The 21636-nt window shown below is 41.0% G+C and overlaps 1 protein-coding gene across 1 annotated transcript in view; it reads left to right on the forward strand.

Moving 5' to 3' along the window:
• Nucleotides 1-3839: 3839 nt before the first annotated feature.
• The window catches only part of LOC137296109 (universal stress protein in QAH/OAS sulfhydrylase 3'region-like), a 52502-nt gene continuing 34705 nt past the window's right edge, over nt 3840-21636 (forward strand). The window contains exon 1 of the mRNA XM_067827789.1: nt 3840-4007. Coding sequence (XP_067683890.1) covers nt 3935-4007 — 73 coding nt within the window. The 5' untranslated portion in view covers nt 3840-3934. The remainder of the gene's footprint in view (nt 4008-21636) is intronic.

Below are 21636 nucleotides of genomic sequence, written 5' to 3' on the forward strand. Positions count from 1 at the left end.
TAAAACTGTTTAGTATTTCAGCTCATCCCTCAAAAGGGCACATAGTTAGGTATTCTTGTTTTGTTTTCGTCATGTTTTCGTTAAAGAAACAGCGATAAGCAGTATTTGCACTGACGACACTACTATGGTTAATTAAGCAATAATTCCACCCGTGAAAAGAAATTGGTTTAGGGTCTCCAGATATGGGTTTGCTGGAATAAGGAAACTTTACTAGAGCCATGTGCATATTTGACTGGGCTATCATTAATGAACAGGTACAACTGGGCCTGATAGTAATGTAATGTAATGTTTGCGCATCTTACGAATAGGATCTCTCCGTTGTGACCAGACGTTGACAACAGATGCCTGCTTCTGCCGGTGATAGTATAAGTGGAGTGGTAGCATTAAGTAGCACTGGTAGTGCATTTTAGCCTTTGCGTGTGTTTGTGATGTATGCTGCTTGTAGGTCAAGCCACGCCTACGTATTAGCGAGTTGTTGGTGTCATGACAATTAGGTAATGATTCATTACTACGGATTCACGATACAGCGGTAATCGAACAGCGGTTCCTGCTTTTGGCATTTGTTTATGGAAATGATGTGCCAGTTATTTAGTGTCAGAGTCAGTGACTTTAATGTGTCTCGCTTTTTACCGATACTGTTCTTAACTTAAGGAACCGCTCGTGTCCAAACACTGTAGAATAACACTTGTTGCTGAAAATTCGACATCGAAGGTTCAACTCCGAGATTCGCTTGGTAATGACCCGTGTTAGTATCGCGTTAGTGAGAAATCTATAGTCATGCCGGTCTGAGGTTTGCTTCAGAAGGGAAAAGACGGTCAACGCTTTAAATCCGCAATACGCTTGAGAGTTGCCTCCCTTAGGCGTATTATGATCCACGTGTTTGCGTTCGAATCCAGATTCTACCATATTACTTCATGTGTCAGGAACACACAGACATTAGTCTCCAAGAGACAATGTCTCCCTCGTCTCGTCGTCTTCAGCTCAAACCAGCCGATTTTTGTTTTCAAAAAGGGTGCAAATATGCACAAAAGGTATCCCAACACTTATGACGTTTAACCCCTATGCAGGCATTTAGATTCCTGTCAGATTATTGTTTGTATGCTTATTTTGACCTTTCGGACGCACCATACATTGAATTCAGAAATGCACGTCTCACGATGAACGTCGATCAAGTGCAATGTGTGTACACGCCTTTAAGCAAATATAAAGTTTCAGCAAACTGTTCTCACATCTCGATAACATAGAAAATCCATTTATTTTGTTCTTGATAAGCAAATATGAGGCCAAACATGGCAAGTTATTGATATGCATATAGCCGGCATGTCCTTGAAGGCTACTGCAAGAGATACTATCTGTGAAATCACCAGAAAACATCAACATACCACTTACATTAAGTATTCAGCCCTTCTCAGATTCATAAGATTTCATCCGCTCTTGTCAGGTGGCATATTAAGTGTCTTCCACATCGCCGTTTTTTTTTCATCAAACCTGGCCCAAATAGCCTAAAATCGGCCGGGAAGGGAGGCAGGCAGGGTTGTTGTACAATGATCATCCTCTGAACGCAAGGCCATTCATCACATCGGGAACTTGCCATTGGTGATTCCTTGGGTCAAGGAGTCCAGTTTTCCAACCTATAGAGCATGTTTGAGATTTCAGTACCAAGTCTTCCTGCCTCCAACAAGGATGGAAAGCAATACCACGAAGTCAACGTCTGATACAGTCAGGAGAAATGAATGATTGAGATAATATTCAATATTCAGCAATATTCCAGCTATGTGACGCGGTCTGCAAGTAACCAAATCTGGACCAGATAATCTAGTGATCAGCAACATGAGCGTGAATCTACGCAGTTGGAATACCGTGACATATGTCAGCCAAGTCAGCGAGTCTGACCACCCTACAACGTTTCGTCCTTGTGCGTATATGAATGCCATTTAATTAAGGGACAAGTCCTCCAGATAGTACGTGAACCTGAGATAAAGTTAAAATCGTTTTGCTATGGATAATGATGTCAAACTGATACCATGAAAGCATGGGGTACTGTTTTCCATGTTTATTTGGAAGGAGCCACATTTCACGAAGACAAAAGGGAAACATGAATCAGTTGAATGTGTTCTACATATATACTACGCAAAAATAGTTAGGGATATTTGTTAATTTTGAAATTATGAATAATGATGTGTTTATTCACTGACCCACTGATAAAGTATCAGTCTTAAAAATACCAATATCTCTAACTTATTTTGTCCAGTATATTTGATAGAAACGTAACGTCTGAGAGATAGATATTTGCTTGGCGAAACCTAGGAGTGCAGTTTTAATGGCGTTCAGGGTAATGAAAAAGATGCTTTTCTTGTCCTTAAAACATTATTAAGTAAAGAAAAGACATTCATTTTATTACCGATGTAAGGTCCAAGTTAGGAATATGTGCTATATTCCAGCTGTAGTAAAGATATATAGCATCCAAATGTATTCTTATACATTTGTGATATCTCGTCTTTGGGTTATTTTAGTCCCGTCAACTTTCTGATGTGGCCATTTTACTGTTTGGTGAAGTAATGGAGACTGCTATCTTATTCCTTAAATTTCGTAATATTTGATACATGTATTACTACCTGTTATCTCTCCATCTAATGTTCCAAGACAGGAGCCCTTGTATCCTAATGTAATAACGCGTCGTTTCATGAGAGCATTGACTCCAAAGCGCTCTTGTCGTGATGACAGACGCAAGTCCGCTCGGCCGAGATTAAGCCATATACTGCAAGACGATATTTAGTTGCAGAGCACTGCAGGAGCATCTCCTGATTTCTCCTGATAAGGATCCTTGGTTTGGTTACACACCTGTGCAGGTGGGTTCATGTAATGCCCTGCATCACTTTTGTAATGGTTGCTTTTCATTTAGTCTTGATTTACGTGACAGAGCATTTTCTCTCACGACAACATGGAATGAATTATGTGAATTAGTTCAATATACATGAAGCCATTGCCCAATTTAAGAAGTATCTTTTCGATTTCAGGTTTATTTCAAACACTCAAGGACAGAAATAGTTCATGACCTAATTCAGCTCTTCAGCTGTGAATCAATACTTTGCTTTCGGCATTAATTCATCACAATAATTTCTGCTCAGAAAGCATATTTTTATGTTATTAAACGATGTAAAGGGGAGTATTTAAAAATATGATACTTCTTGAAAACCATAATTAAAATTCGATCGTCAACCCACAAGTCGAAGTGACTTCCTCATCAGTCGACATCGGGAATACGGTACAGAGACGGACATTCGGAATCTTGACAATTCCATTACCCTCACTGCATAAGAAATAGCTTCATCATTTTCTTAAAGCGTGGACGGGGCTTAAGCTATAGCCCTAAATGCCCCACACTAAACCTATTAGCCGAAAACTGCTTCATCATTCTCATTGCTGCGAAAAAGTTTTGTTCATGTCTTGTGTCTCAAATAGTCTTCGTTTACAAATTGTATTCTAACTGTTTTAAACTTGCACTAGAACCAGTGTAGTCACTGCCCAAGTTAAAAAAGCAAAACAAATACCCTAGGCTGCCAACATGATTAAACTCATTCCGAAGGATTATTGCGGAAGATCCTGAAGATCAATGCAAACAGCCTCCAATACATCATATCATCAGCTGGAATGTTCATTGTGCGGTCAAATTCTAGCAATCTCGACCCTACCGCGCGGACTGCAGAGAAAATACCATCAGCGCGGACCTCATAGAAAGCAACCTAATCTGATCAATCAACAATAAGCATTTCGGCTGAGGAGCCAATGGTCACAAGGCAAGCTCTGTGGTTGACCGTTGTTGTGAAGAGCTGCTATTTATTCATGAGAAGAAATCTATATCCGCGCGGTATCGAGGCTATTTTCAGAACGCTGTCGAGGAAGCGAGAGACTCGGAGGGTGTGTGATCAGAGCTATGGCGGAAGCAGGGAAAAGGATCGTGGCCTTAGCGGTGGATGAGAGCGTACATGCGGATAACGCCTTCCAGTGTAAGTACCGTTATATCGACACACGAAAGGCACAATCTTTCATCTAAGACGGTTCAGATATTTTAACATGCCAACGTGATACATGCCTCTTCGACCCTGAGGTTCCTAACTTTTATTATCACTCCTTGGAAATCTTTCGAACATTGTTGTTTACAAGCTCACTCTGTAAACTTGGTGATGGGATACGCCCCAAGAAAAGGGCTTACTTGATATAGGAACGAAGTAGTACCCTGTCATGTGATACTGTAATATAATAGAGTTATGTAGAAGCATGTGAAGTTTGTTAAGAACAATGAATGTAAAAACTTATGCTGGGAATACTTTTTGAAAAATATGTACAACTGTAGTTATTACTAACCATTTGTTCCAAACACCTGACCTGCATCATTTTAAACTTGATAACAAAGATATCCGCTTGTCGAAAGCACAAAATTTGATAGTGAAACTGACGAACACGCCCCTGTTATTATACGTTATCGGATTTGTCAGTTCTACGTTTTGATTCCGTTAAAGTCTGCAGTTCAGACGATCTGACAGTAAGTACTTTTCAACGCTATTGCAGCTGATTGCATTGGGGAACCTTATGATCGATACTGCATAAACCCTCTCTAGCACCACACCGCCTCTTACACTAGGAGCAGTGGGACCTGGTGGGCAACCGCGCTTATTGCTAACTAGAGGGGGAAATATGTAAACGAAATACATCCTGTTTAGTCTCCGGCTCCTGGTGGCAGTGGCACATGTATTAACACTGCCAAACGTCACTCTTCACTCTCCCCCGGGTTGTACAACACTGTAGTCTGTGGATCGTTCTGGGACAGACTTGGCCCCAAGTATCCAAACATTGTAGATGTCAAAATATGCCTATTGGAGATGAGACCAGTGGAGGTGCGGGTTAAATTTTGCCTTCAGCAACTCATGCTTGTCGTAAGAGGCGGCTATCGGGATCAGGTTATCAAGTTCGTTCACTTAATATTGACATATGTATTCGTATCCCAACTGCGTATATAGATGCTCCTGATGTTAGTCACTAGAGTGTCTTATCCAGACTCACTTATTAACAGCTTGCGGCAATATAGCTGGAATATTGCTGAGTGCGGCCTAAAACGAATACCCCTGTTGGAGATAAAGCTGCGATGGAGGTTTGTATTGTTCTGAAATGTCATCTGTTTATTATTTGATGTAGGTCTGGGTTATCTACCACATGTAAGTCCCACGGATATACTCCTTAATTCAGCGTATATGAGATCCAAAAAAACCATGATTAGAATCCTAGCACAACTAAGGGATACAACTCTGTGAGTCCAACTGCGTTGCCTCCTTGGAACACAGCTAAGTTCGGATCCTGGGGTCCACTAACCATCTACCTCTACCTGGTCTAATACTCAGGTATCACTATACTATTTATTTACTGAACAAGGAGATTGTCTTCCGAATGTTTAGACATTAATTATAGGTTTATTTGTTTCAAAGTTCCTTTTCGAGTGTAGCAGAAATATCCAGTCTAATATTAGAAAGCCCTTCTGTTGTTGACGATTGAAAAATTCGTGATGTTCCTCAACTTTGTTGGCACGGTGGTGTAGTCTCGGTGTTAAAGCGTTCGCCCGCCCAGCTGAAGACCTGCGTTCGATTCCAGGGGCGTAGCTACCATTATTTCCAGGGGCATAGTTTTGCAATCAATCCCTCTTTCACGAAAAATATGGCTTGCTACGCGCCGGGATTCCCCACATTAGTTCAAACTTTTGGTGCTCCATGCTGTGCTGTTGCTGACCAATGTTAAAACGGCGTAAAAACACATTTACACAAATGTGTGGTTAGCAATGACGTCGCAGTGAAGCAATGACGTCATGACATGGTCACGCGCCAACATGTAACACCATGGGCTGCGGCTTGATGTGTCTCCTGGAGTTAATTACACTTGAAGTCGTGCTTGAAGCTTAATGATTGCACATAAATACTGCTACGGATTTTTAATGAAGTAAATGATGCCGAGATTCCTTTTCATCAAGTACTGAGATATGTAGACTGGAGGTAACACAGATTCCTAGCGTTAGGAGCTCGGGCACATCTTTGCCATTTGTTATCGCATTGCTGTATCTAACATTAAACCGTCGCCACTACAGAAAACGCACTAAATAGGATGATACATCCTCCCCCAGCACGTGTATTTTTTCCCGAGCGGAATGTTTTCTCCTTCGTCTTCTCCAAGATCCATGTTTTCCTTTCGCCTACAACTTCTCATCCCTATGACGTCTTCTCATTTTCCCTACTTAATTTTCTCCTTATCATTACTGCCTTCTTCCCCTCATCAATATATCATCTTCTCATCCCCCTTCGCCGTGTTTCTCATCCCAAAACGGACTCCTCTCCCCTTCTCGTATTCTTCTAAACCGTCTTCTTCTCATCTCTACGTTGTCTTGTTCTCCTCATCCTCAAAGTCTTCTCACCCCTCTGTCATTTTCTCCTGATGCATCTGTCGTGTTGGAATCTACTCTCGAAAGTGTTAGGCGAAGGGTCTGGTTGTATCGATTCCGTTAATAAGAACTGTCGGTTTCTGCACAAGAATCGCCAAGACACGAAGGAAGCGAAAATTACAAGACTGTTCTCCAACTTGAAACACAACCAAGCTTTCCCAAACTTTAAACACTTCCCTTCTTTCTCAAACTTCAAACACATCCCTACTTTTAAATTTTGACAATACTCTCTTTGTGGAAGGTTCTTATAAATTATTCAGGAACTCCTCGAAGTTGCTTTTGAAGTTTGTCGGATTGAAAAGCTGTACGCGAATATGGTGTTCATATTAAAATCAGCGGATCCTGACAGTGACGGTGAGGTGACTTGTTTTTAAGTAAGAATGTCAGTAAGCATTGTTTTATGCCGCTTTTAGTAATATTTGAGCAATATCACTGCGGGGGACACCAGAAATTGGCTTCTGCATTCACACATTGTACCATGAGTGGAATCGAACCTGGTTCTTCGATGTGACGAGCGAACGCTTAACACGGGGTTACCAACACGCGCCGCCATAAAATCTCCAATGTTTTTAACTTCCAACGTTTCACAATTCAGATTCAAACTCAGTTACTGTTCAGCTGTGCTGTGTTGCAAAATGGATTTTGTACTCTTCAACTGATTTTAAAATATAAACTTCGAATCTCTCAAATGTAGGCGCGAATAAAATTAAAAGCATCATGTCTCTCACTAGGATGGATCTTTTCCCATCACGCCCCCTGTGGCGCTCGCTTGTACAACCCAGTCTTGTAACTTGCGATCCTTTTAATGACTGGTTCGACACAGGTCGAGAGATAAAACGGTTCTGCTTACATTGGTACACAGAGACTGCAGGGATCACGACACCGGAGATGACTGTGAACCTGTTTCCAACCACGAAAACTGCCAGTAATCAGTTGGTAAAGACACATCTGGGTAAAACGTCTTTGATGGGAGATTGATGCGACACGTTTTTCGTAGTGCAGTGCGATAAGCTAAAAACAGAAACATTGATAAAACAGTTTCAAGGAGTCCATTTATTAAAGGTGAAGTACAAATGTTGGCGTTTTGTTACAGTTGCATCAAAATGTTTGAAAACAAAAACATCAAAAGCATAGTTTGACACACGTTAGTGAATCACTGACGTTCGATGTTCAGGTCAGTTTCCATGACGTCCTACATGTTGCATATTTTTTTTTTCAAAGAAATCATTTATTATTTTATTTATTTGTTTACACTTTGACAATAAATGACAAGACCCGTGAACATCCGAGTTAGAAATGGTATTCAGCAACCTAAGAGGCGACTAACGGGTCGGGTCGTCCGACTCGTTGACTTGGTAGACACATGTCATCGTAACCCAGGAGGGTACATCGATGTTCGTTCATGCTGTTTATCATGTTGTCTGGCCCAGACTCGATTATTCACAGATCGACGCCCTATAACTGAAATATTTCGGGGTGTGGCGTTAAACAACAAACAAACAAAACCGATAAGACTTTATTAAAACCAGTATTGTACATGTATACACATCGTGTGAGGACAAGAATATTCTTTAATACGAAGTATCATTGTTGTAGCCTGGTGGTTAAAATGTTCGCTCATCACGCTAAAGACCCTGGTCCAATTTCGCACATGTGTACAATGTGTGAAGCCTATTTCTGATGTCCCACGCCGTGATATTGCTGGAACATTGTTACAAGCGGCGTAAAACCATACTCACTCACTCACTCTTTACGAAACCTTGCCCAGACGCCAACAGGGACAACGTGACGTCAATGTGACGATTATACTCTTTGAATTATGTCTTAATTATAGCAACGCCAAAAGAACCAAGTGGTTGTAGAGCCAGACTGTACATACACCCAATGACAGTACTACCTCACCAGAGCAGAACATGCCCCCCACCCCCTCCCCCTCCTCGAATCACCGTCTGCACCCACCGTCCCTTTCAGCAGAGGACTCCAGACCCTCCCCCCATCTCCCCAAAATAGACACGATGGGCCCTGTTCTCCAGACCATAAACACATGCCCCTTACTTCCTGACTTGGTAATTGCCTCGTAATTATCCCATATTTCTTATCAATTTCTTCCATCTAGACAACAGATACAGCTGACAGACATGCACAAGCACAAATATCATCCATAAAGAAATATTTGTCTGCCAGATATTTCAAACAAGATTCCTCATTGATCGCATATGACCTTGATGTCTTGACAAGGACGTAAATGCCGACGTTAGACTTTCCCTAATGTGTGACAAATCCCTCGATTGAAGAGCACTTGGCCGCCTTAATCTCGGCCGCTGTTCAATGCACCAGCCAGGGACGACAGCGCTCGTATTTAATCTGGATGTAGCTATCGTTCATCTCGTATACATTCCAATTTAACCAATTACCGGAACTCACGATTCGTCCCCAAGCCGTGCCCTCTGTCAACGGTCATACATAGCATGAAGATGTTACTACATGACGTACTGTTTGCTCTATCATAATATTATATTTTTTCTACCACTAACACTACTGCTACTGCTGCTGCTGCTACTGCTACTACTACCGCTACTACTGATCTTATTATTACTAGTGCTGCTGCTACTACTACTCAGGTTTCTCCTCCTACTGCTACTATTGCTGTTACTACTACTGTTTACTACTACTACTACTACTACTACTACTACTACTACTACTACTACTACTACTACTACTGCAGTGCTGCTGCTGCCGCCGCCACCGCCACCACCAATACTACTACAGGGATTGGGAAAGGCATGGGCCATTTGCACATTAGAATAAAAAAAAATGGCCCATTAAAATTTTGAAGTTTACTATTGATACAAGGGCAGCGGCCCATTCCAAATTGAGAAAATAGCTATTACTCCTGAAAATGGCCCATTGTCAAAGATGACTTTCCCAAAGCCTGCTGCTACTGCTGCTACTACTACTGCTGCTGCTGCTGCTGCTAATACTACGGCTGCGAGTGATACTACTGTTCCTAGTACTGCTGCCGCTGCTTCAGCTACCGGTGCAAATTTGGTACTGCTACAGTCCCCCGCCGACATGTTGGTGGAATATTGCTGAAAGCGGTTTAAATCCACACTCGCTCACTCACTCACTGTCGTGATATCCTCACCCAGCTAAAGATGTTGCTGATACCCAGCTAGGAGAAAAGATGAACCAGCCTCTTCTTCACCAGTTATCACATCATCTGGGAATGCACCTTGACTACACCATGGGATCTCTTCCATTAATCTTATTCTTTCATTTCCACGAAAATATGGTGAAAAACAACGTCCTCGTGCAGAACCGAGACGAAACAACGGACAAATTAGAATATAAACAGGAAACATACTACAGCTCATGACTGGACAATCCAAGTCCATCTATCATCAAGACAGGATTAAGCCCCAGCTCGCGTATGAATATTGTTTTGAATCTACTCAGACAGATATCGTTCATCTATCCGGCATATTAATATCTATGGCTGAATAATGTCGTAGGGTCAATGGAAATGCATTTTGATGGAGGCGGACCTCTGTGTCCTTCCATGTCTCGTCAGGCGTCCCAACCTATCCTGCCTAATTGACCTGGTTGTGTGTCCCTGCCAGATCAATCAATGAATTGTACATGATATCTGACATCTGAATTAGGCTCCTAACCGCCATGGCTGTGTTGTAGGTCTTGTGTTGTAGCTCAAGGCTCCTAACCGCTATGGCTGTGTTGTAGGTCTTGTGTTGTAGCTCAAGGCTCCTAACCGCCATGGCTGTGTTGTAGGGCTTGTGTTGTAGCTCAAGGCTCCTAACCGCCATGGCCGTGTTGTCGGTCTTGTGTTGTAGCTGAAGAAGGCCTCGTGTTGTATCTGATGCATTGTGACTCCAGTAGACCTGCAGCCCTTGTTCCGTTCGGTTGTCTGTGATACAGTTCTCAAGATGTATCATTCATCATTTCTGAAAGAAAAACCTGTTTCCTATCTGTTATAACGAGCTCAAAGGAACCACGTATTACATAATTCGTTTAATTATTTCGTTATACGCATTTAAACTGAATCATAAAACCGATGACATAAGCACAGCTCGTTTTATATATAGCCGGTGACTCAAGCATATGGCCTTATAGCCGACATTTCTTTTTAAGCTCGTTCGTTCTAAAAAGATAAGTCCACAGCATTGTTCTGGTTGCCAAAAGAAGATGAAGGTATGATGTGTAGTGTCCCAGCTGATCTACAGGAATACCCCACTCTGACCTGTGTTCGATTTATCCACTCAATGCCAGCAGCACATAAGTTAACAACAAGCACCGTTCATAAATATCGTTGCAGTGTGTAATCGAATCACCAAGCGTCCGTTCTGCTGCCACCAGGTAAAACTTTAATGATAGTGAATGGTTTAAATTCTATTTCTGTAGGTGTGCTGTGTAATGATTGAACATGTAATTTATGATATGACGTGTACGTAAACAACATTATTCTTTTATCTCATTACACGAACAATTATTATAGTATTTCTATGGAAATACGTCAGATATACAATGTTTGGGTGAAAGACACAGGGCGCAACAGTTTGATGGACAATAATATACTGATGGGCAAACAAACTACACATCTCGTTTATAAACACGTTTGATTTCAATTGAAAATACCTTAAAGGTCACATGCAACCAAAAATTCAAACATAATTAAAACACATTTATCACTTATTCATGACATATAATATACATTCCTGCTTTTAAAAAAACAAATAAACACAATTATAAGCGTACAATCGCGATTCAAAAGTGCAATATTTTGTAGTTGGGCTTACTTACCCCGAAACGAAGCCCTCGGGAGACCGAACCCAGTCATAGCGGGTGGATATGCACTCAAGTGTAACGACGGCTTCCGATTGGCTGTTTCATTTGCTGATATGCTGAGGGTTCATTGTGTGTACAGAAAGATGATCTGTTTGATGGGCATTTTAGAAGTATGGCGAGTGACAAGAAAGTAAGATTCTTTATGGATAAAAAACTTCTTTTTGTGTACTTGATGCGTCGTTGCTGTATGGATTCATATACTGTTGTCAAACAAAATCATATACACGAAAAGAAGTCGTTATCCATGAAGAATGTATATAGAGATGTTGGGTTTGGAAAATACATGTTTTCTGAATTTGCGCTCGATCCAATAAAAAATCATGTCAGTTGAGATGGTAAACTACTGCATGGCTGGAATCTGTCATTCGTCCAAGTACAAAGCAGGACTTGAAACTGACAAGAGTTTGCACCAGTTTCCGTCAGATCCAGTCATCCGAAAAAAATGAATGTAGTTTGTTTGCAACCCAGAGATAAAAACATGTCATGTGTATCACACGTGCCTAATTACATAATGTGGCAGACACGGGACTCGGGTGCACGAGTCATAAATCAACTTATTTTCTTTATGTCGTTTAGTCTGATAGGTGTTAAGTTCAAATTGCACGTGGTCAATGATTGAAGCTGTGTATTGCATGTTGTCTTTAGCAGACAGGCAGACAGACATATAGGTGTGAATAAACCAGACTCTGAGCTTTCTCTGTGACAGAGACTGCTTACCACAATCAACAAGTTGTTTTACGTAACGAGTAGATTATTTACTTGTTTGTGTACACAACAAGACTAGACTACTGCTCACGACCTCAGACGCTGGGCATGCATACTGTTTCAAGCTCCGCGAACCTATTCAATGCGCAAGCGTTATGGACGCAGCGCAGCAAAGCTGTTGAAACCAGTTTTCCCCCCAGCGCTGGGGGGAATTTAGTGAAACGTTTGAACTCCGATTTCGCGGGCTTTTTTTTCATCGCGTTTTTTTTCAACTTTATAGCGGTAAGTGCATACCGAAAGGTGCCAGAATCTGCAAAGTTGTGTTTTACGTTGCATGTGACCTTTAAGTTACATATATTACATCCGGAACATGTACTGTCGAAGACTTCTGCATGCGACTGTATAAAATATTAATATTTACAAGCTGTATTTTTTACATCAGACCTGAGTGGTAAATTATATATTCGAATTCAAGAATAGTTCGTATAACGTTCAGTGATATAAGCTATAGGCTATAGATGACTTTGGCCCACAGTAGATTTGTAGCGTTACAATAATATTTAACATTGAACAATGGTTCCAACTGTTTTGATAAGCGGTTTCAAATTCAAACTGATCATCGTTCCGTGTAGGCTGACATTACTCTGGCTCACATCCTATACACAGGATGCAGCCATTTCTTTCTTTCCAACCGAAACCGCCCTAAAACGGATGTGGAGATCTTCAATGCGTTTACTTTCCATTAGTTCTCGAGCCTGCTTGATAGTTCGTATCAAAGTAATGAAGGTAAAATGTGAAAGTATGTGTTCCTCGCAAGCATCCCTTGATCAGTGCCAAGAGAACTGGTGATGAGTGACAAAGAGTAGAAGTTTTGCGGGGGGGGGGGGGGGGGGGTCGTTCATAAAACAACAACAACAAATGTGAATGACGACATGTGCAGATTTCTTGCTGTAACAATGAAGCCTCTTCGAATAGTTCATTGATGGAGACTTCCAGAAATATCCCAGCAATATCTAAGGTGAATCAGATGAGTTTCATATATTGCACCCCATGTGGGAATAAAACTCGGGCCACAAGATTGATTCACTACAGGAGAAACTTTCCCTGTATTTACGTCTAAACCTATCCTTGTGATTAATATTTATACATATACTGAACAGGAAAAGAAACGCAGCCCTGTTTTTCTCTCATTTTAGGATAGAGACATAAACATAAACGCTTACTTTTATGAGATTTCGTTTGTCCGGAAGTTGCGTTCTCTTCAGTATATTTGTAGAAAGCTGGACCTGTCTTGCAACGTAACCACTGTCGCATATTAGTGTGGTAGGACGGCAGCTAGATGTTTCCTAACGCTAAGTTGTCTTTGTGTAACAGGGGCGGTTCGGAGCCAGGTGGTTAAAACGTTCACCTGCCACGCCGAAGACCCAGATTTAATTCGAACGATGTGTAAAGCCCATCTGAAGTGTCCCCTCCTTGATATTGGCTGGAACATTGTTAAAAGAAGCATAAAACACTCGCAGTACCATGCTAAATGATCGACTGGTTCATTCAGGGAGACTAAAGAGTTCCTTCCCCTGGTTGTCAGCATTCCATCGATTTCTATTTATCTGTAACCGAAAGCAAAACTGTTATCTGATATAACTCATAGAGATTCTGTTGGTCGGATGTACGGTAGCAGGGGAGTACCAACATGTGCATAGTCTATACATGGAAAAAAGATCTTATCCTAATACTAATTCTTGGTATGCGCTGTCCATGCATCTCTTGGACTCTATGATTAGGAGTTCGAATCCCTAAAAGCGGAGTAAAACTAAATTCACTCACTCACCAAGTGGAACACGCCTGAGACATACAGACCAGCCTTTATATAACTGGACTACTGTTGAAAACAGCGTTAATCCATGTCCATTCACCAGTACTCTGTCTATGTCTGATAAAGGAAATCTTATGTTCCATGACATTGTGACTGAGTAAGTGAGTGAGTTCAGTTTTACACCGCATTCAGCAGTATTCCAGCAATATGGTGTCGGTCTGTAAAGATTCGAATGTGGACCAGACAATCCAGTGATCAACAACATGGGCATCGATCGGCGCAATTTGGAACCGATGACATGTCAACCACGTCAGCGAGCCTGACCCCCCGATCATGTTAGTCGCCTCTTATGACAAGCATGGGTCACTGGAGGCCAATATTCTAACCTTCACCAGTCCCATGACATTGTATACACAGAAACTCATCTTAAGCGTTGGATCTTTCTCTCTGTGAGAGGCGGCGTTCAGTTCCTCTGAATAAATAAAAGAATCCATTTTCCAGTTCCTAAGAGTACAGTGAGCTATTCTCAGTTCCTCTGAACAAATAAACTGAGCTATTTGTGTCCCTTCATTTAAATATTGAAGCCATGTTTATGCTGTATTGCAGTGCTACTGCAGTGCATGATACCTACAAAGGCTAACATAAGACTGAGATTGTAAGTGAACCACTGACGGCTAATGAGAGCCCGGCAATCCCGCCAACTCGGTGACGTGGATATCCCAAAGGTGTAATAAGGTCTTTGTAATGTATATAATGTCAGCATGTTATGACAGATCAATACTGGCAGGAAATATCTGAACATCGTCTTCTGGTTGGTCCCCTGACTCGCTGTTCGTCTCAGCCATATTGACAATTTAATCCCCAATACTGATGTTATGACTGTAAATACGACGGAGCAAGAGAGTGTTGTGTAACATTCCAAATATTGCGTATAAAGACTAGATCTAAATGCAAAACTATACCGATTTAGTGGAAAGTGTCCAGGTGATGGATAAATGATGAAAATACATCATATTTAAAAACAAATAACAGAATCTAGTAACCTGTAGCTTGTAACAATAAGCATTACAACCAAGTCACCTCACTGTGCACTTTGCTCTCCCTTTCCGTGTCAGGATCCGCTGGTCTTGATTTGAACGCCAGGTTCACGCAATTGCTTTTCATGTTCCGACAGAACATATAAATTCATGGGTTTCACGAAATGGTAACCTTGGTGCCATGTGTGTTTTCCACCTCTGAAAAACTTCAAGAACGGCCTCAGAGTGTTCCAATGTCATTTATAAGAACCTTCCATAAGAGACCTTTATAAGAGACTCTTGTCCAAATGTAAAAGTGGGGATGTGTTTGAAGCTTGAGAAAGTAGGGAAGTGTTTTAAGTTTGAGAAAGCTCGGTTATGTTTTTAGCTGGAGAACACTCTTGTAACTGTAGGTTCCTTCGAGTCTCGGCGATTCTTGTACACAACCCAACAGTTCTTATTAACGGAATCGATACAGCCAGACTCCTCGCTTAACACTTGGGAGACAGTTGGCGATAGCAGACCCTCATCACATACAACAGTGTATTGTCCAGATCTAAACACAGGTTTCAGAGATCATGTTTCATTTTGGGACGTCTCTTGTGTGAACAAACATATCGGTTTCAAAACTCGGTTCCAACATATGACATGTGTGCCAATTACAGGTTGTTGTGCAGGTTTGTTATTCTGCTGTGGTCATTCAGCAATGTTATTCTCTAAACTACAACATGTTCTGCTGACGCACAGTGGCCGAGGTGACTTTGCAGAGTTGCGTCCCTTGGACATACCTGGAATCTCTGAACGTGGGCGGGAATCCTGTTTGGCTTCTATGGTGTTTTTAGGTTTATCGGCATCGTTTCAGAAAAGTGTTAGACCCGCAAAGTTCGGTATTTCCTCCCATATTCACCAGACAATATCGAGACGAAACATTAAAGCACAGTTCATTCTGTTGATTATAACCTAGATCCCTATCTGAAAGGTTAAAAGGACAAAATCTCGTCACGAACTCAAAACTTTTGATAAAGTCTGATTGACCCAACTCGCATTTGTCTCACTGCTCATCATATTGCCCAAGTTCAATGATAAAACGTTACACCCTGCCCTCTTCAGTGGCCCCTTAAAGCATTGGGTGAAAGGGTGAAGTGACCAGATCCAGCACCTAATTAAGACTCGTCCACTAATCAGTAGGGGTTGTGATTCGAGGCCAAGACTGTTATTCCGGTCCATGCAGTAGCACTGATCCCTTGTTAAAGCAAATAATGACCCTCCACTGATTAGTGAGGTCAGTGTAATCAACCGTAGTGGTCTCTTGTCCAGTCTCCTACTGTGAATGACTGGAGCTGATCACCAAATGCCTTGGACGCACTGATTTCAGAGTCAGCTGTTATTAGTATGTGCGAGTATTCCGGGCCAGTATCTTCAGATACTGTCATTAACGAATCTGCAGATATATGCCGTGTAGTCAGATATATTTCTAGGTTTGTGGTCTCTAACAGGCACCAATGGAAAGTAAAACGTATAATTGATTTACAAAATCAGAAATGTTTCTCAGTAATAACAGAAATCCTTAACCAGGAAAAGTTACAGCTATCATTGATCAACTAACAAAATTATATTTGAAAAACAACAACTCATGCTGTGCATAACACACTTTCACCTACGTACCACACAGAAGGACGAATTTAAATTGAATCATTTACATTGTCAAGGATTGCCATTCATTCCATGACTTGTCTTCAAATGCAAACAATCTTAAATACAAGCGTCTTAAACTTATGCGCCGCTGTAACGAACTCGCTTGTAACGAACTGACGGCTATAACGAACTGGATATTCTCCATTACTTGAGGCATATATCACTGGAAACGTTTATATCGAACTAATGCCACAACGAACCAAAATTATTGGTCCAAAATTATTGGTTCGCGTTACAACCATAGTATATTGGACATATCTAAAGAATACTATTATAACGAACTGTTTGGGGATTCCTGACCACAAGCAGGACATTGTATTGGAAATGAGTATAGTATTTCAACCTCCGGCCATAGCGAACTGAAATTAGTGTTCCATTTGAGGTCGTTTTTAATTCATAAGGTAGTTATTTGTGTTCTAAAGGCAGTGTTCATTATCCATTTTAGCAATCTGAATGTTGACCGTGCGTTTACAAACCATGGCGATCAACATAGAAGAATCCAGTAAATTCCGACTTCAAATAGCGATAACTCACTGTTCAGACCACCTGTCATAATACCATGTATTCCGAAACAATATCACCGTGTTGATGGCCACCCAATTAGGTGACTGTGTACAACTCCCAGTTCAAACAATGGTGTTTACCATTCTATCCAACATCCTGGGTTATGACACTCTGTCCTACGTGACCGTTGTTTCAGTGAAGTATGTAGAGAATCTCAAGTGTCTACTGATATCAAATGTATCAACGCGAGTTGATAAAGTAACACATTGATACAATTGGTGAGATTCTATTTATCATCCAAAATCATTCTTCGTTAGTTTTCAATGAAAAAGAAATACATTTCTGAACACAGTAGTGCCATTAGATCTGCAGTGCAGATAACGTCTGATCTCACGCAAGCGATATCTCCTGTGGAACACAGTTTTGTCCAAGATAAAATAAACAGGGCCTTGTTCCTCAAGGCGATGGTAGCGCTAAAAAGACGATTGTAACTGCCATACTTTAACACTGACTTACCACAGTCCTGGCGCTACGGTCGCTTCTGGGAACGGGGCCGAGATTGAAAATACAAATTATCGACTGGAACTTGGATTTGACGGAAATGTTATCTATAGATAACTATGTTACCTGCTGTTACATTTTCTTGTGTGTCATCTTTTATATACTTATTGCATATACACCTGCAGATGAGGAGTGTTAACGAGAAGAAATATCAGGACTTTTCTATCTTCTATATATGTGCGTGTATATGTGTACATACTGAATGCATCATAATCAAAAGAAGTACAGAACAGCCGATTCTTATGTTCCTTAACTTACTGTTTATAATATAACAAATTTACTATAGTAATGTGAAGAATAGAGTTCCTCAAGGTGTTAGTGTGACATATCAAAATAAGGTAATATGAAAGAATCGCATGTTTTTAACTTGGACTTTTGTCTCTTTTTGTATGTCTCAGTAACTATACTAATATGAAAGTATCGGTTTTGTTTAACGTCTTTTTTTGTGTAACATATACACGATATCGTGAAAAAATATGTTTTGAGCATGACACGGTAACGTACGTGATATGGAGGCGGTGAGGTAGGCGAGTGGTTAAAGCGTACGCCCGTCACGCCGAAGACCAGGGTTCGATTGCCCACATTGGTACAATGTGCGAAGATCATTTCTGCGGTACAGTGCTGCAATATTGCTAAAAGTTGCGTAAGGCCATTCTCACTCACTCACAAAAATAATATGAAAGAATCGTGGGATCTTTAATTTAATTTGACTATGGCACCGCACTGATCGACCGGATGCCGCAAGCTGAAAGTGTCAGTCTGATGACAGGATGCTAAATAGCTACTCTCTTCACATGAACGGTTCGCACGCTAATCGAAGAAAATATAAGAAATGCAACAAAAGTACATTTACTTTTATATGTATTCAACACGTCTGAACATGTGCTTGCTTGGAAGCCTGTTTGGGCAGTGGGTCTACAAGAGTCTATTATTCCGTCATGGTGTCGTTCAGTGACGTCAGTGATATTGTCTATTTCCGACCTGTGCTTGATATCGGGTTGTATGATTCTGTATTTGCCTTTCAGAGAGGTACAGCCGGTTGAGAACATGAAGAAATGTTATTAAAAAGACATTGTTAGAATGTCACTGACTGTAAGTGTAATGAGATTTGTTCTGGGAGCGATTGGAAGACATGACCAAGAAAACAAATAACTTGTTCAAAGCAGGAAGTTTGCGTGAACCGACTGAGATTTCTACATGTCGCTGTGACATTTCCATTTATAGTTTATCAGCATCGATTATTTAAATGAGCTGACAAATATCATGGGTGTTTTTTCCCCCATAAGTTATCTGTCTAGAAATCACAGAAAAGGGCATTTATTTGATTTTACTAGTGATAAAGTTTAACGTCTATTGCAGCCCTTTCAAATCATTTTGCAAGAGAAAACGGCAACAACATTTCCAGAAAACATTAACAGTTCATGTAACAAAACCAGATTAAAGTGGTGTTTTTTCAGAAAACTGTTCATTTTAACTCAGAAACGCAATCGTTTTGTACACAGAAGGTGAGTCATGTTTCCTGTAACAGAATCGCACATCAGACACTTTTATAACAAATCAAAAGCAATTATTTTGGGGGGGCCTTGCTGGGGGCCTTGCTGGGAGTCAGTGCCAGAATGGCACCAGTATGGAATCCCTGTCGTATTGACGTGGGAGCCAGGTTTCTTGATTTGGTCTTCGGCGCAACGACGGAACACTTAACCACTAGGCTACCCCCACCTCCCCGTTTCATATATAAATATTTGCCGTTTGGACATACATGTAGTTGTGATTACAGTTCGGAGTGTCAGATTCTACGCTTTTTCCATACCAATTACATACATTTGCATGTCAGTAAAACTATATGTCAATTGAGTAGACTTTGTTCTAACATCAGTAAACATAATGCAGGCAATTTGGATAACACTAATTGCGTAAAGCCACACAGCCGGTTTTGTTTTTCAACAGCATAATGTCCTTGAGGCAGATTTATGTTCTCCCGTACTTTACGATACTGCACAACAAGTGTCTGGGTGTAAAACCCTGAGGACCCGTTTGGAAGCATTTGGGAACATACGAATGAGACAAAACCAATCTCCCAACACCTGTGTAACGTCCATACACCCGGCTGTAAGGACGGCGCGATACAGCCACTGGCCCGCTAGCCCGTAGTAAGTAAAAATCCATTCGAGTCACTTAATTTTCACAGTCATGACTGGCATGACTGGCGGGGGAATTTTCGTGAGGTCATTTTGTAAATACGTCACTTTCTCCGACCTGTTAAGTTACAGTACTTTTTTTTTTAAAATCATGCAAGATCATGGCCTCATAAACATGTTAATGTTCATCAGTTAAGCAGCTCAATTATGAAACCCGTGTCAACATTCAATTTAACTAGTAACTTTCAGGCATAGATTGCCTGACTGACAAGCAAAATTTGGAAACTTTCGCACACTGCTCCAATGGAATGTGTGAGCTGCCTTCCTCGGGGAGTGATCCCCTGGGCGCGTCTATTAAAACGTGACGATGTACTCTGTACTCAAGAAATAAACCAAGACAAGGAATATTGCTAATTTCACCTCCTACTCGTTAACCTCTATGCACATGTTTGTCGCAACAGCGCCATTGACTCCTTTCCGGTGTCCATGTACCGTCTTAATGCAACCACAAAAAGTAACAGGGGAGATAAGTCCTAAGACTTTCTACCAAGGACTATGAGAACACTAACAATGTGAAGAAGAGAGATAGACTAAATAACTTATCGAACCTGTGTCTACATGGTAGTATTTCCCTGGACAGTCTACTCCCTCCTTTGCATCATCTACTCCATCGCATACCGTCCAGCATTAACACAAAGACATCTTCAACGCCCCCAGGGGAGAAAACTCAACTTAAACTAACAACCAATCAATTATTTTGAATTGGATTTCTGTTAACCGATATTCCTCGGGGAAAACTGATTTTCCAAAAACTAATGTTGAACAGTTTCTCTAAATGGGTAACAAAATGAAGTACTTCTGTTCTCTAATTATCAGTAGAAACTCAAAATAGGAGTATCCACTCGCACAGATAATCAACTCACGTATCATTTGATTAATCAGTTACAATACTAGCACGAACTGACAAAAGACAGAGACGTGGTCTCGATGGCAGGCTGACGTTTATTGTCACGGAGAGAGTATAAGCGGAACCTACCTCTCCTGTGATCCGCCCATCACCTACACCGTCCATCAGATGTGCCCTCTATCAAGATATATTGTCTACCATATCTGCCCTCTATCAAATCCGCCGTCCAACGGACCTGCCGTCAATCGGATCAGCTGTCTGTCTTACCTGCCGTCTATCAGATCTCCTGTCATTCAGCTACACCGTCTGCCGTGGTGTTTTTGTATGCTATACTTCGCGACCTTTTGAATATATTTGTTCTCTGTGTATGGTTTTCTTTCGTCATGGTAAGGTTGAAATATTGCCGATGTGACGATAAATAAAACTCACTCACTCACCATAGTGTCACAGGATGCTGCGGCACAGTTTGAATATGTCCCTCTTTCACAAGACCTTTACAGAGTCTTCCCACTGTGTAGCTTAGTAAGTTTATTTGTCAGTCAGAGGCTACATGGCATACATTTGAAATACATATAGCAGTAAGTATATATAGGTATCTACTTATAACATACATAGTTGACAGAACATGCAGATGTAATACACATATAATCACAGTTACATACATACATACACACATACATACATACATACATACATACATACATACATACATACATACATACATACATACATACATACATACATACATACATACATACATACAGCCGTATTGTTAATCAATGGTTCAGAGTTCCGTCCCTGAGTAGTGTGAGGATACGATGAATCCCATAGTGGAACTGAAATTGACCACCGGTTTGTTAAGGATGGCTCTCGACTATCCAGAGAGAAGAAAGTCGCGATTTCTTTAAAAAAAATACCTGTCTCAAAGAGTATGTCAGAATAAGCTTCAAAGATTG

Source organism: Haliotis asinina, chromosome 9 (assembly GCF_037392515.1).
Source record: "Haliotis asinina isolate JCU_RB_2024 chromosome 9, JCU_Hal_asi_v2, whole genome shotgun sequence".
Lineage (NCBI taxonomy): Eukaryota > Metazoa > Mollusca > Gastropoda > Lepetellida > Haliotidae > Haliotis > Haliotis asinina.